This window comes from Phyllostomus discolor, chromosome 3 (genome assembly GCF_004126475.2).
Source record: "Phyllostomus discolor isolate MPI-MPIP mPhyDis1 chromosome 3, mPhyDis1.pri.v3, whole genome shotgun sequence".
Classification (NCBI taxonomy): Eukaryota; Metazoa; Chordata; class Mammalia; order Chiroptera; family Phyllostomidae; genus Phyllostomus; species Phyllostomus discolor.
In genome coordinates, this window is record NC_040905.2 from 45985152 (window position 1) to 45998272 (window position 13121).

At 35.2% G+C, this 13121-nt stretch overlaps 1 protein-coding gene across 4 annotated transcripts in view; it reads right to left on the bottom strand.

The window, feature by feature from the left end:
* ANKRD31 (ankyrin repeat domain 31) overlaps positions 1-13121 on the bottom strand; it is a 119824-nt gene that overhangs the window by 79386 nt on the left and 27317 nt on the right. For 3 of the 4 annotated variants that reach the window (XM_036020425.1, XM_028517576.2, XM_036020426.1), the window contains 4 exons: positions 12759-12802; positions 7347-7991; positions 4495-4766; positions 145-251 (listed from right to left, as the gene is read on the bottom strand). In XM_036020425.1, the coding sequence (XP_035876318.1) occupies positions 145-251; positions 4495-4766; positions 7347-7991; positions 12759-12802 (1068 nt within the window). The remainder of the gene's footprint in view (positions 1-144; positions 252-4494; positions 4767-7346; positions 7992-12758; positions 12803-13121) is intronic. The other variant, XM_036020427.1, reaches the window with a different exon arrangement.

Genomic DNA, 13121 nt, shown 5'->3' on the forward strand with positions numbered 1-13121 from the left:
CACCAGAATTCCATGTTTCTATAAGTTACTTACTTAAAAAAATACATGTCTCGGGGGAGGGTTGGGTGGGTGGGCTGGAATGGGAGTAGGGGGGAGAAAACTGTACTTGAACAATGATTAAAATTAAAAAAAAATATGTCTCACCATTTTTTCTTGCAATTTTTCTATTTTTCCTTATTTGTTCTCCAGTCTTGGATCTGGATGAATGTATATTCTTCCTTTTACCTTCAATCAAACCAGGACCCTGCATTCTTGAAAAATAAATGTTTTTAAATTACTCTTATGTTCTCTACAACCATTCACAGAGAGCCACAGCAAATTTTGACTAAATTTTTGAAACTCAAAAGTATTTTACTGAACTGTTCTCAAACAGCATAGCAGTTTAAAATATAGAGATGGCTCTTGAGTAAACAGCAGATAAACCTGTCACAGTCATGCTAGTCACTATGGTTGCTAGTCTTTTCTTTGTGCCACCTGTGTACTTCTCTCCTTTAGGGGCAGTTGCCTACAAATGTATTCTGAGTCTCTTGCCCCTCAACTCTCCAAGTTGACATGTGACTATCCACTCTATTCACCTTCTAGGGAAAACGAGGAAGACACTTTGCAAGAAGAAAAGAACTTGCCATGTGGCAAGGTACTGATGAAAAACTGCAAAATACTGGCACAAAAACAGAAACATGGTTCACAGGAACAGAATAGAGAGCCAGAAAATAAAACTATGCATATATGATCAATTAATTTATGATGAAGGAGCCAAGTATATACAATGAAGAAAGAAGAGTCTTTTTAATAAATGGTATTGAGAAAACTGGACAGCCACCTTCAAAAGAGTGAAACTGGATCGTGATCATACACCATATAAAAAAATTAACTCAAAATGCATGAAAGATCTGAAGGTAAGACCTAAAACCATAAAATTCATAGGAAAAAACATAGAGGGTTAGCACTTTCATACTGGTCATACTGGTCTTTCAATTGCCATACTTGGCAATTATTTTTTGAATTTGACACCAAAAGCAAAGGCAACAAAAGCAAAAACAAACAACTGAAACTACATCAAACTAAAAACCTTCTGCAGAGCCAAGGTAACTTACTGAATGGAAGAAAATATTTGCAAACCATGCAATATCGGATAAGGGGTTAAAATCCAAAATATATAAAGAACTCATATAACTCAATAGCAAACAAAAACATGATTAAAAAATTGGAGAGGAACTAAAAAGACATTTTTCCAAAAAAGACATCCATATGGCCAATGGATGTACATAAAAAGGTGCTCAACATCACTACCATCAAGGAAATGCAAATCAAAACCACAATGAGATAACACGTCACACCTGTTTAGCTATTATCGAAGACAAGAAATAACAAATGTTGGTGGGGATGTGGAAAAGGAAGCCCTTGTGTACTGCTGAGAATATAAATTGGTGCAGCCACTCTGGAAAACATTATAGAGGTTCCTCAAAAAAATTAAAAATGGAACTACCACATGTTCCAGCAATTCCACTTCTGGGTATTTATCCAAAGGAAACAAAATCACTATCTCAAAAAGACAGATGCACCCATGTTCTTTGCAGCATTATTTATAATAGCTAAGACATGGAAACAACCTATATTGATGGATGGATGAATAAAGAAAACATGGTATACATACATAGTAATATTATTTAGACATAGAAAGGAAGGAAATCCTGCCAGTTTTTGACAGCATAAATGGACCTCAGGGTAGTATGCTAAGTGAAATAAGTCAGACAAAGACAAATGCTGTGTAATCTCCTCATATGTGAAATTAAAAAAAAACAAACAAACATACAACTCATAGGTACAGAGAACAGACTGGTGGTTGCCAGAGGTTGATGGGTAAAATGGGTAAAGGTGGTAACAAGGGACAAACTTCCAGTTACACGATAAATAAGTCCTTGTATATGATGACAAATAGTAGTACAGTTTGATTTTTTGCATGTGGCTTTTCAATTTTCTCAGTACCACTTATTGAAATGGCTTTATTTTCTTCATTATATATTTTTGGCTTCTTTGTCAAAAATTATTTGTTTATATAATGGGTTTGTTTCTGGGCTCTCAATTCTGTTCCATTCCTCTGTGTGTGTGTTTTTTCTGCCAATACCATGCTGTTTTGATTAGTGCCTTTTGTAGTATAATTGGAGGTTAGGGAGTGTGATGCCTCTGGCTTTGTACTTTTTTCTCAGAATTCCTTTGGCTATTTGGGGTCTTTTGTGGTTCCATACAAGTGTGATTATTTTTTGTTTTATTTATTTTTTTAAAAAATGCCTTTGGGATTTTGATGGAGATTATATTTAATATGTATATTGCTTTGGGTAATAGGGCCATTTTAATTATCTTGACTCTTCCAACCCATGAACATAAAATATTTGTCCATTTCTTTGTGTGTTCTTTAATTTCTTTTAATAATGTTTTATAGTTTCAGTGTATAGGTCCTTCAAATCCTTTGTTAAGTTTATTCCTAGATATTTTATTATTTTTGTTGCAATTGCAAAAGCAACTGTTTTTTTCACTTCTTTTTCTGAAACTTCATTGTTAATATATAAGAATGCAATGGATTTCTGTACATCAATTTTGCATCCTGCAACTTTATGTATTTGTTTATTGTTTGTCACCATATACAAAAATTACTTCAAAACGGATCAAAGACATAAATACAAGACCTGAAACAATAAATTACATAAAAGGAAATATACATGCTAAATTTATAAACCTTGGTCTTAGGATTTTATGAATTTGATTTCAAAGACAAGGTAAGTAAAGCAAAAATAAACAAACGGTGCCATATAATACTAAAAAGCTGCTGCATAGCAAAAGAAACTGTCAACAAAACATGAAGGCAGCCAACAGAATGGGAAAAAATATTTGCAAACATCACCTCCAATAGGGTTTAATATTCAAAATATATAAAGAACTCATACAACTCAACAACAAAAAAACAAATAATCCAATTAAGAAATGGGCAGAGGACCTGAACATACACTTCTCCCAAGATACACAAATGGCCAACAGATATATGAAAAGATGCTCAACTTTACTAGGTATTAGGGAAATGCAAATCCAAAGCACAATGAGATACCACTTCACACCTGTTAGAATTACTATTATCAACAAAACAAATAATAACATGAGTTGGGGAGATTGTAGAGAAAAAGGGACCTTCATTCACTGCTGGTAGGAATGTAAACTAGTACAGCCACTAAGGAAAACAGTATGGTCGTTTCTAAAAAAAGTGAGGGTAGAGTTACCATATGACCCAGCAATCCCTCTTTTGGGTATTACCTGAAAACTTGAAAACATTTATTCACAAACATATATGCACCCTTATGCTCATTGCAACATTATTCATGGTGGCCAAAACATGGAAACAACTGAGGAGTCCTTAGATGGGTGACTGGGTAAAGAAGATGTGGCAAAGCCCTAGCTGGTGGCTCAGTTGGTTAGAGTGTTGTCCCCTACACCAAAAGGTTGTGGGTTCAATTCTCAGTCAGGGCACATAATCTATGTTGTGGGTTCAGTTCTTAGTCTGGGCAACCAATCAATGTTTCTTTCTCACATGGATGTCTGTCTGTCTGTCTCTCTCTGTCTCTTCCTCTCTCTAAACATATCCTCGGGTGAGGATTTAAAAAAAAATAGATGTGACACATACTCGTATGTATAATGGAATACTGCTCAGCTGTAAGATGAAATATTGCCATTTATGACAATATAAATGGATCTTGAGACTATCATGCTAAGCGAAATGAGTCAGACACAAATAGTTAAAAATGATATGATTTTTACTCATATGTGGGATATAAAAACTGAGAGCAACAAATGAACAAACAAGAAAAAAAACAAAAACTCATAGGCACAGACAACAGTATGGTGGTAACCAGAAGGAAGGGAGTTGGGGGAATCATAAAAGAGAAAGGGGGTCAACTATATAGTGATGGAAGGAGACTTGACTTTGGGTGGTAAACACACAACGCAATACACAGATGATGTATTTTAGATTGTGCACTTAAAATCTACATAATTTCATTAACTAATGTCATCCCCAGTAAATTTAATAAAATTTTTTAAAAACATAAATGAGACCGAGGGATAAAATGTACAGCATGGTGGCTACAGTTAACAATACTGTATTGTATATCTGAATGTTGCTAAGACAGTAAATCTTGAAAGATCTTATCAGGTTAAAAAAAACTAACTGTGTGTTGATGAATGTTATCTAAAACTTATTTTTAAAATGATACAAAATTAACATTAGGCTGAAATACAACAAATCTCCATTATTTTGTCTTAAAAATAAAAAAGTAAGTTTTCTAGTTTTAAAAAAAGCAACTGCCAAATAAAAATTTAACAACACTAAAAAGTAAAGTTCTTTACCTAGGGTTAACTATACACTGACTCTTATAAATGTCCCAAACACAGAATTATTTATAAGTTCTGCAGCATACCTGGGTAGAAAAGTATAATTTCATAGCATACCTGAAAGTCTCAGTTGAAGAGTTATTATTTGTTTGATTCTCACAGCCAAGTATTTTTGGTAAAATCTCTTCTGGCATCTTATACATGTCATCTGTGTCCTTTGTATATCTGCCTACTTTCATTCTGGATGATCTCCTCAATACACATGGAGTGTGCTGGTCAGAGCTACTTTCCACTGGATTTGAATTTCTCTTACTATTTAGTGCATTACAACAGATTGCATTTTGGTAAACCAAAGTCTGCAATCCAAATGGATTTGGACCTTCTAGAGTCTGTAATACAATATAAATACATATAGAAAAAAATACAAAAATATTAAAACTAAGAGAAATTAAGTTTTATCTTGTTTTTTGATTACATAAAAATGTCTCTTACAAGATGAAAGTACAAAAACCCAGACATATGTGAATATAATGAAAAACTGTATAATCAATATAATAAAGGACAATGTACATTTAAAAGCCTAAGGCAAGCAGAACCTAAGTAAAAATTATTTTTATCAATATTCATTACTTAGAACTCAATGGTAAATGTAACTTTGGGTACTTTAATTTCACAGGAGAAGGGCAGCATAGGATGATGAGAGACACATACAAAGGGTAGAGATGTCACACTAGGCCAGATCTATGTTCTATTAAGCCTAGTGTTTTCTAATTTGACAGCAGCAGGAACAAGATAATATATAACCTCTATTATATTGATTTTAAAAGGTTAACAGTATGATATAAATAGCTCTAACTTCCCCTTAATAAATCATTATAGATTTAATTTTTATAATGACATATTTTTGAATAAATACCATGTAAACCTTTCCTGAATTATTTATATATCCAGTTGCAAAGCTTCTCAAGGTAACAAGGTCCATACTTTTATTATAGCTGTGTAAAAGAGCATTGGATTTGTTCTAAATCAATCTTTCTAATTTCATTTATTTTTTGAGTGATATCTGTTTTAATCATGGTTTCTTTTAACATTAACACTTTTTATTGGTAATAGTTTATATGGTATTGGTTATAATTATTAAATACAATATTCAATAAACAACCAATAATCAACTATGATTATTTAATGTCACTGAGACAAAACTCACTGCACAAAGAGGTTCTATCTATCAAAAGTAAATCAGCAAACTCTAGCAATATGTAAAAGAATTTGTTCTTTCTACTTTCCTAAAATTTATTTTTTATTGAATTTTTCCATTACCATTTATCCCCCTTATATCTTCTTCCACCTCCAACCCCTACCCACCCCTACAATCACCACATTGTTGTCCATGGGTTCATTTTCTTTTTTGCTCAATCCCTCCACCCCCTATCCATACTCCCCAGCCCCTGCTGAGCTGTCAGCTCTTTTTCTTAAAAAATGTTTTTTTTCTGGAAGACTTGCTAAATTCATGCCTACTCTATCATAATTTCCTATACTTTACTTATATCGCCTCATTTCAGATACAACACCCAAATGTTTAATCATCATGCCCTATTTCTGTGATTAGTTTCTATTTTTCTGAATATTTTTAGTCCTATTATGTCTGTTTTGAAAAATTTTACCAGAATTACATATAATATTATGATTCTAGATGTGTGTGTGTTACAATATGACCTTAGTATAATGTTATTTAAATCTTCCCAGGGATGTTCACAGAAGCATTTTAGTAATACACACACACACACACAAAAAGAAAGAAAAATAATCCAAATAACCATAATTAATAAATTGGTCAAATAAACTATATGCATGCACACACATAAAAAAATCCATATAATGAAATACCATGCAGTAAGAAAAAATATTTAAGTACTGCTACATTTGCTGACACAGAAAGATAACCAAGATTATTGATAAATTAAAAAAACCAGTTATATGTTTATATTATATGTATTATAATCCTATTTGCATAAAATAAAATTACACAGAAAATTCACAGAAAAAAATGGAGATAGATACACCAAGCTGTTAACAGTGATTACCCTGGAAAGTGGAATTGTGGGAAACTATATATATTATTGTTTATCACTGTAGTGTTTAAATTTTTTATAATGAGGATGTATTACTTTTTTTAAATCATTACCTGAGGATATATTTTTGCTGCTTTTAGAGAGAGAGAAACATCAATGAGAGAATCATCAATTGGCTGCCTCTTGCCTGGACTGAAGATCGTATGCACCTGGACCAGGAATCAAACCTGCAACCTAGGCATGTGCCCTGACTGGGAATTGAACTGCAACCTTTTGATCATAGGATAGCACTCTAACCAACTGAGTCACACTGACCAGGGCAAGGATGTATTACTATTTTAATAAGAAAAAACAATAAAGATTATTATTGTTTAATTGTCAACATGAAAAAGGGACTTGGCAAGCGGGCCACTGCAGGGTCTCCAGGCATTGTACTATAGGAACTGTGCCCTTGGCAGTATCCTCAGACACAGAATGCAAAGTTCTGCTGAAGCCATACATAATTTTTCCCTCTCTCAGCAGCCCAACTGCATATATTATATGTCCAACTAGAAATTAATGTGGGGTATCTCATCTCTATTCTGACTTGGGTAGACATAGTGATTTTCAAGCTAATAGGTAAAATTCTGGTAAAAAAATTCTTTCTTTCCCATATATGAGCAATCTAACAATGCTCAGGTATTCTGGGGAGAAACTTATCTACTTTAACTTCTACACCTTGAGAACTCTACCCTAAGAATATCTAAAAGATCACTGTATGCTTCCAAGTCAAAATGTAATTTCTGAGCATTGATATTTGTATAGAAGGTTTGAATTTAAAGTCAAGTATATGGGAAATGAAGACTTGTTAAAGGTCACTATAAGAGGCAAAAATCATAGATTCATACTTGCACTTACTTGCTGCACTGAAAGATGCTTGTCCTGTAGCTCAGCTAATTTGGAATCTTGTTTAAATGGTGGAGTAGAAGAGTGAGACTCAATATTCACCTCTGCTACTTGTGTACAATCTTCATCAGTCTGAGACATGTTGAGCTCTATCCCTAAACATTCATTTCCAGCACTGAGACTGCTGCCTCCCTCTTTTCTGTGACAGATGGGTTCCCCCTTGGCTTCTGACAATGTGTTCAGGGCTGCTAACAACTCAGCTGGCAATGAATCATCCTCTGTTTTTTCTAGTAAATCCCTGTGGCAAGTCAATGGTATTGATGTGGAATTCGGAGAGTTGCTTGATAGGTTCATCAACTCTCTAGGTTCAAAATCACTCATTATTTCAAACAATCTTTCCTCCTGGGTGCTTTCTGGTGGTGTTAGTAACTTTTCTAAGGCAGACACAAAAGTTTCAAGAGAACTTTCTTCATCTTTGGTTTCTTCAGAAGTCATGGTCAATGTGACTTCTTTTCCAGACTCAGAAAATGTATTTGGTGTTGCCATGATCTGTGGCTCTATTAAAGATTTCTCCTTTTCAGCAACCACATCACATACTTTAATACCAGTATCTGAAAGAAGACTAATTTCAGGAGCATCTCTGTCTGCATTTAGTTCCTGTGTATTCCAAAAAGAAATTCCATCAGTATAGCACATACAAAGAAGTATTTAAAATGAAAATGTTATAGTTTTCCAGTTTATCATGCTGCTAAGTTATCACCAAAAAGTTTTATCAATTTTCCTCCTCTTCTATAAATAAAAATACCCTTTACTACTTTCCTATACCAAATAACTGATGACTCTAAACATATGGCTAAATATAGAATAGTGGACCAAGAGCAAAATTGGCTGGACTGTTATTACAAATGGCAAATTATCTGTTCAGCTAAGCTTAAATTAATGTGCTAATAGAAGCAGAGATGGCATGGGGAGTTAACCAATGATCTCAAGACCTCCCTGCAGTAAATGGTTCTCAAAAACCTAGTTAAAAATCTATTGAATTTTTTAAAAGATATTTATTTATTTATTTATTTTAGAGAGGGAAGAGGGGGAGATAGAGAGAGAGAGAAACATCAATGTGTGGTTGCTGGGGGTCATGGCCTGCAACACAGGCATGTACCCTGACTGGGAATCAAACCTGTGACACTTTGGTTCGCAGCCTGCACTCAATCAACTGAGCTACGCCAGCCAGGGCTTCAAAAATCTATTGAATTTTATAAAAATTATTAACCAGGAATAAAATCTGTATAGTTTCACCTTTTTATTTCCCACCTCTGTATGAATATGTTAATGTGAAGTAAAAAGGACAAAAGAGAAGAAGGTCAGAAGGAAAAAGAGAAGAAATGAGGACACAGTTCTTTGTAAATATTATGAGCACTGGCTGCAAATAAATGGTTCTGGGTTGTGCTTCTTTTAAACAAAAAAACACAAAACCTGTATTTCTAAATGACTATTATTTTTCAAAGACATAATCTTAATAGGTTATACTTATTCTCACAATATTTCTAATGCTCAAAGTTATTAGACTTCCTCTTTTTAAAGTGTTTTCATATCTTTTTATAAGCCATTCAAGAAAATCAGTCTCAGTATTTTAAAGGCATTGAACTTCTTTTCAACAATAAAAACTGTTTATTTGCTTGACCTTAAATAACTGAATGGGTCTCAATGACTTGTCTGTCTCTAAAATCAAATCCACCTTCCATCGACTCACCACTCCAACACAATGAACTGTAAATTGTAAGCCTCTAATATTCTGATTTGATCTGAATAAGAGAGGTGAAAACTATTTTATTCTCCCTCTTCCTTTTCTACCTGCCATCAATTATCTTCTCCATACATAATACATAAAGCCTAAAAAGATATACTTATTTAGCAGTAATGCAAACTGTTATTTGCTCTGAAAGATAAAAGGAATTTAGAAGGAATTAAAAACACCAGATCCTATCCATTCTTTAAGTCATAGGTCAAGGTCTCCCTTCTATTTGAAGTCCTTCTATCTATTAATTCAAGGCCATAGATGTAATCAAGTATATACCTTGGTCACTACCCTAAAGAAATTCTATTTCTAACTGAAGATTTAAAGCATGAATATATGACATTAAATAAAGTGTAAATAATGTCAAAAACACTGTATGAACTCAAATGAATGGCATAAACCATAGAGCCTAGTGTGTTACAAGACGGTTTTGGGGGCGGCGCAGAAAGGGGAGTATGTTGTGAGCTTTCATGATTGCTTTAAAAATGCTCAGTTAAATGAAGTTAAACAGATTTCTTTACAAGAATTTTCACAGCTTGCACATTATAAATCTGAGAAACGTTAGGATACAGCGTTCTCCAAACTTCTTTATTCAAAAAAATCCTTTTTTTCTAATGATCTATTAATATTATAGGATGTAAGTGATTGGGAAATACTGATATAGTCAGTGAATAATGAATGCTAGAAGGGAAGCAATTACTTTGGTTAAGATCACCAGAGTAGACTTCTGGCCAAGATGGAGGCATAGGCAGACACACTGTGCCTCCTCGCACAACCAAAACTAAGGACAACAAAAATTTAGAAACAAAAAAAAACCAACCAGAACAGAGAGAAATGAACTGAACGGAAGTCTGACAACCATTCATCCAGACCAGTAAGGAGGGGCGGAGTCGGAGGCCTACAGAGAGGGGTTGAGGGGTCCTGGCAGGAAAAAGCCGTGGCTGACAGATGCGGGCACGCAGGGCCCAGGCAGCAGTTGGTGGACCCAGTGGCAGACCCTGGGTGTGGGAGGCAATGAGCAGACCCAGTGAGGTGCACCAGGCAGCTGGCTGTCTGCAGTCACACATTCTCGCACAGATAAACTAGGTGAAAATGGGCAGCGACACATATCGTGCAACCCAGGGACCCAACACCGGGAAATAAAGCCTAAAAGCACTGATTGAAAACACCTGTGGGGTTGAGGCCAGGAGACTCTCCCAGCCTCACAGGAGAGCTCCTTGGGGAGACCCACAGAGTCCTAGAAAGTACACAAGCCCACCCGCCCAGGAGCCAGCACCAGAAGGGCCCAATCTGCTTGTGGGAAGTGGCAGAAGGGACTGAAGTCCTAGAGAGAGCGGAGCAGGCGACATTGTTCCCTCTTGGACCCTGCCCCCACATACAATGCCACAGCCCAGCAACTGGCATGCCCTGCCCTGGTGAACACCTAAGGCTCCGCCCTTCATACGTAACAGGCATGACCAGACCAAAGGAAAAAAAAAAAAAAAAGATAGCTCAAACAGAATTAAAAGCCCCACAGCCAGTACTTTTAAGTGACTGAGAGCTAGCCAACCTATCAGATGCACAATTCAAAGCACTGGCGATCAGGATGCTCACAGAATTGGTTGATTTTGGTCGTAAATTAGATGAACAAATGAAGGCTACAGTAAGTGAAATGAAGAAAAATGCACATGGAACCAATAGTGATGGACCAGAAAGAAGAAAGAAACAACCAAACAGAAAAGAATGAAGAAATAATTCAAAAAAATGAGGAGAGGCTTAGGAACCTCCAGGACATCTTTAAATGTTCAACATCCAAATTATAGGGGTACCAGAAGGGGAAGAGGAAAAACAACAAGTAGAAAAGTTATTTGAACAAATAATAAAGGAGAACTTCCCCAATCTGGCAAAGGAAATAGACTTCCAGGAAGTCTAGGAAACTCAGAGAATCCCAAAGAAGTTGGAACCAAGGAGGTACACACCAAGGCACATCATAATTACATTACCCAAGGTAAAAATGAAGGAGAGAATTCTAGAAGCAGCAAAAGATAAAGGGACAGTTACCTACAAAGGAGTTCCCATCAGAATGTCAGCTGATTTCTCAAAAGAGACCTTGCAGGCAAGAAGGGGCAGGCAAGAAGTATTCCAAGTCATGAAAGACAAGGACCTACATCCCAGATTGCTCTATCCAGCAAAGCTTTCATTTAGAATGGAAGGGCAGATAAAGTGCTTCTCAGATAAGGCCAAGTTAAAGGAGTTCATCATCACCAAGCCCTTGTTATATGAAATGTTAAAAGGACTTATCTAAGAAAAGAAGATAAAAAATATGAACAGTAAAAAAAGACATCAAACTCACAGTTAGTAACAACCATACCTAAAACAAAAGCAAACAAAGCAAACAAACAGAACAGGAACAGAACCACAGAAAAGGAGATCACATGGAAGGTTACCAACAAGGCAGTGGGAGGAGGAGAGAGGGGGAAAAGGTATAGAGAATAAGTAGCATAGATGGTAGGTAGAAATTAGACAGGGGGAGGGCAAGAATAGTATGGGAAATGTAGAAGCTAAAGAACTTATGACACATAGACATGAACTAAAGGGGGGAATGTGGGTGGGAGGGGGGGGGCAGGGTGGAGGGGAGTGAAGGGAAAATGGGACAACTGTAATAGCATAATCAATAAAATATATTTTAAAAAATGATTGCAAAAACAAAGATCACCAGAGTAATGGAGGCAACTGTACTTGAACAATAAAAAAGAAATCACCAGAGTTATCTGAGACAGAGTCACAGAAAAAAAAGGACTTGAGCTAAAAATCAATGACTTGTGAATGAATGAAATAAGGGAGAAACACATATTTATTAAGCACCAACTAGGGCCAGGAACGATGAACTATCATTGCTCTCAGTCCTCTCAATAATCCTGTGAAATGAATAGTACTAGTGGCATTTTACACATGTAAATGACACATCTGCTCTTGGAACACACCTATCTGGTTCCAAATTTTATGCTCTTTCCCTTGGTTTCTGGTTCTTGAGCTGAATAAAATCATGGAGCCAGGAATGTGTAAGGTACAACTGATGTAAAGTAAGGTAAAGGTATAGTAGTGTTGACCTGGGGTGATCCTTGACTGCATGAGTCCACTGTGGGCAGAGCCAGTCTTACAATCCTCTGATTACTCATAGCACCAAGAAGAAAGCAAAGCCTAAACAACTCAATACAATGGTTACCATTAGCAAGTAGAAGATGGGAAAGTGGTATGTACAAGGAAATATTAAAAGAACAGCATTTCATCAGGCATTTCTGCTACAATCATCTCAGCAACTAGTCTTATAATAAGTTATATCTTTTTCCTCTAGATAAAGAATAACAGACTTAAATGTTAGATAAGAAACAGTCAATCACTTCTCGGTCTTTTGGCTAAGATCAAGTGAAGGAACATAGTCAGAAAATACTATTGTTGTTAGAGATAGGAAGAATAAATACTGGAAGAGGTTGTTAGACAAGATTAGATTTCTACCTATTGAAATGGTTTAGTCATATTCCTGCCTAAAAAAAGAGTCTAAACGGGCTTGACTTTAATAAACATAATTTTAAATATATATATATATAAACCTATGATCTTCATAGCTAATCTCAATTATATATACTAACCTTTTCTGGGTTTGGCAAAAGGTCAGGAATTTCAGCCTTAGGCCCTAGAAGATAATAGCGTATGTTTACATTCCAGTTTTCTTAAAATACTAAAAACATACATACCTTCTCACTTGGCATTGCTTAATCTCATAACTTGAAAAGATTTCCTCAGATATTCATGTAACATTTCAAATATTTATAAATATAATACCAATTTGATATTAAAATATCATTATGTTGGCATAAAATAAATTTGCCATTTCTTAAAATATTTTACATGAAGCCAAGAAAAATTCTAATTATTTGAGATGAGTTTAGCTAAAAGCCAACCTTACTATTTTGGCTGAGATATTCTAATTATTTATAACTACATGAGAGCCC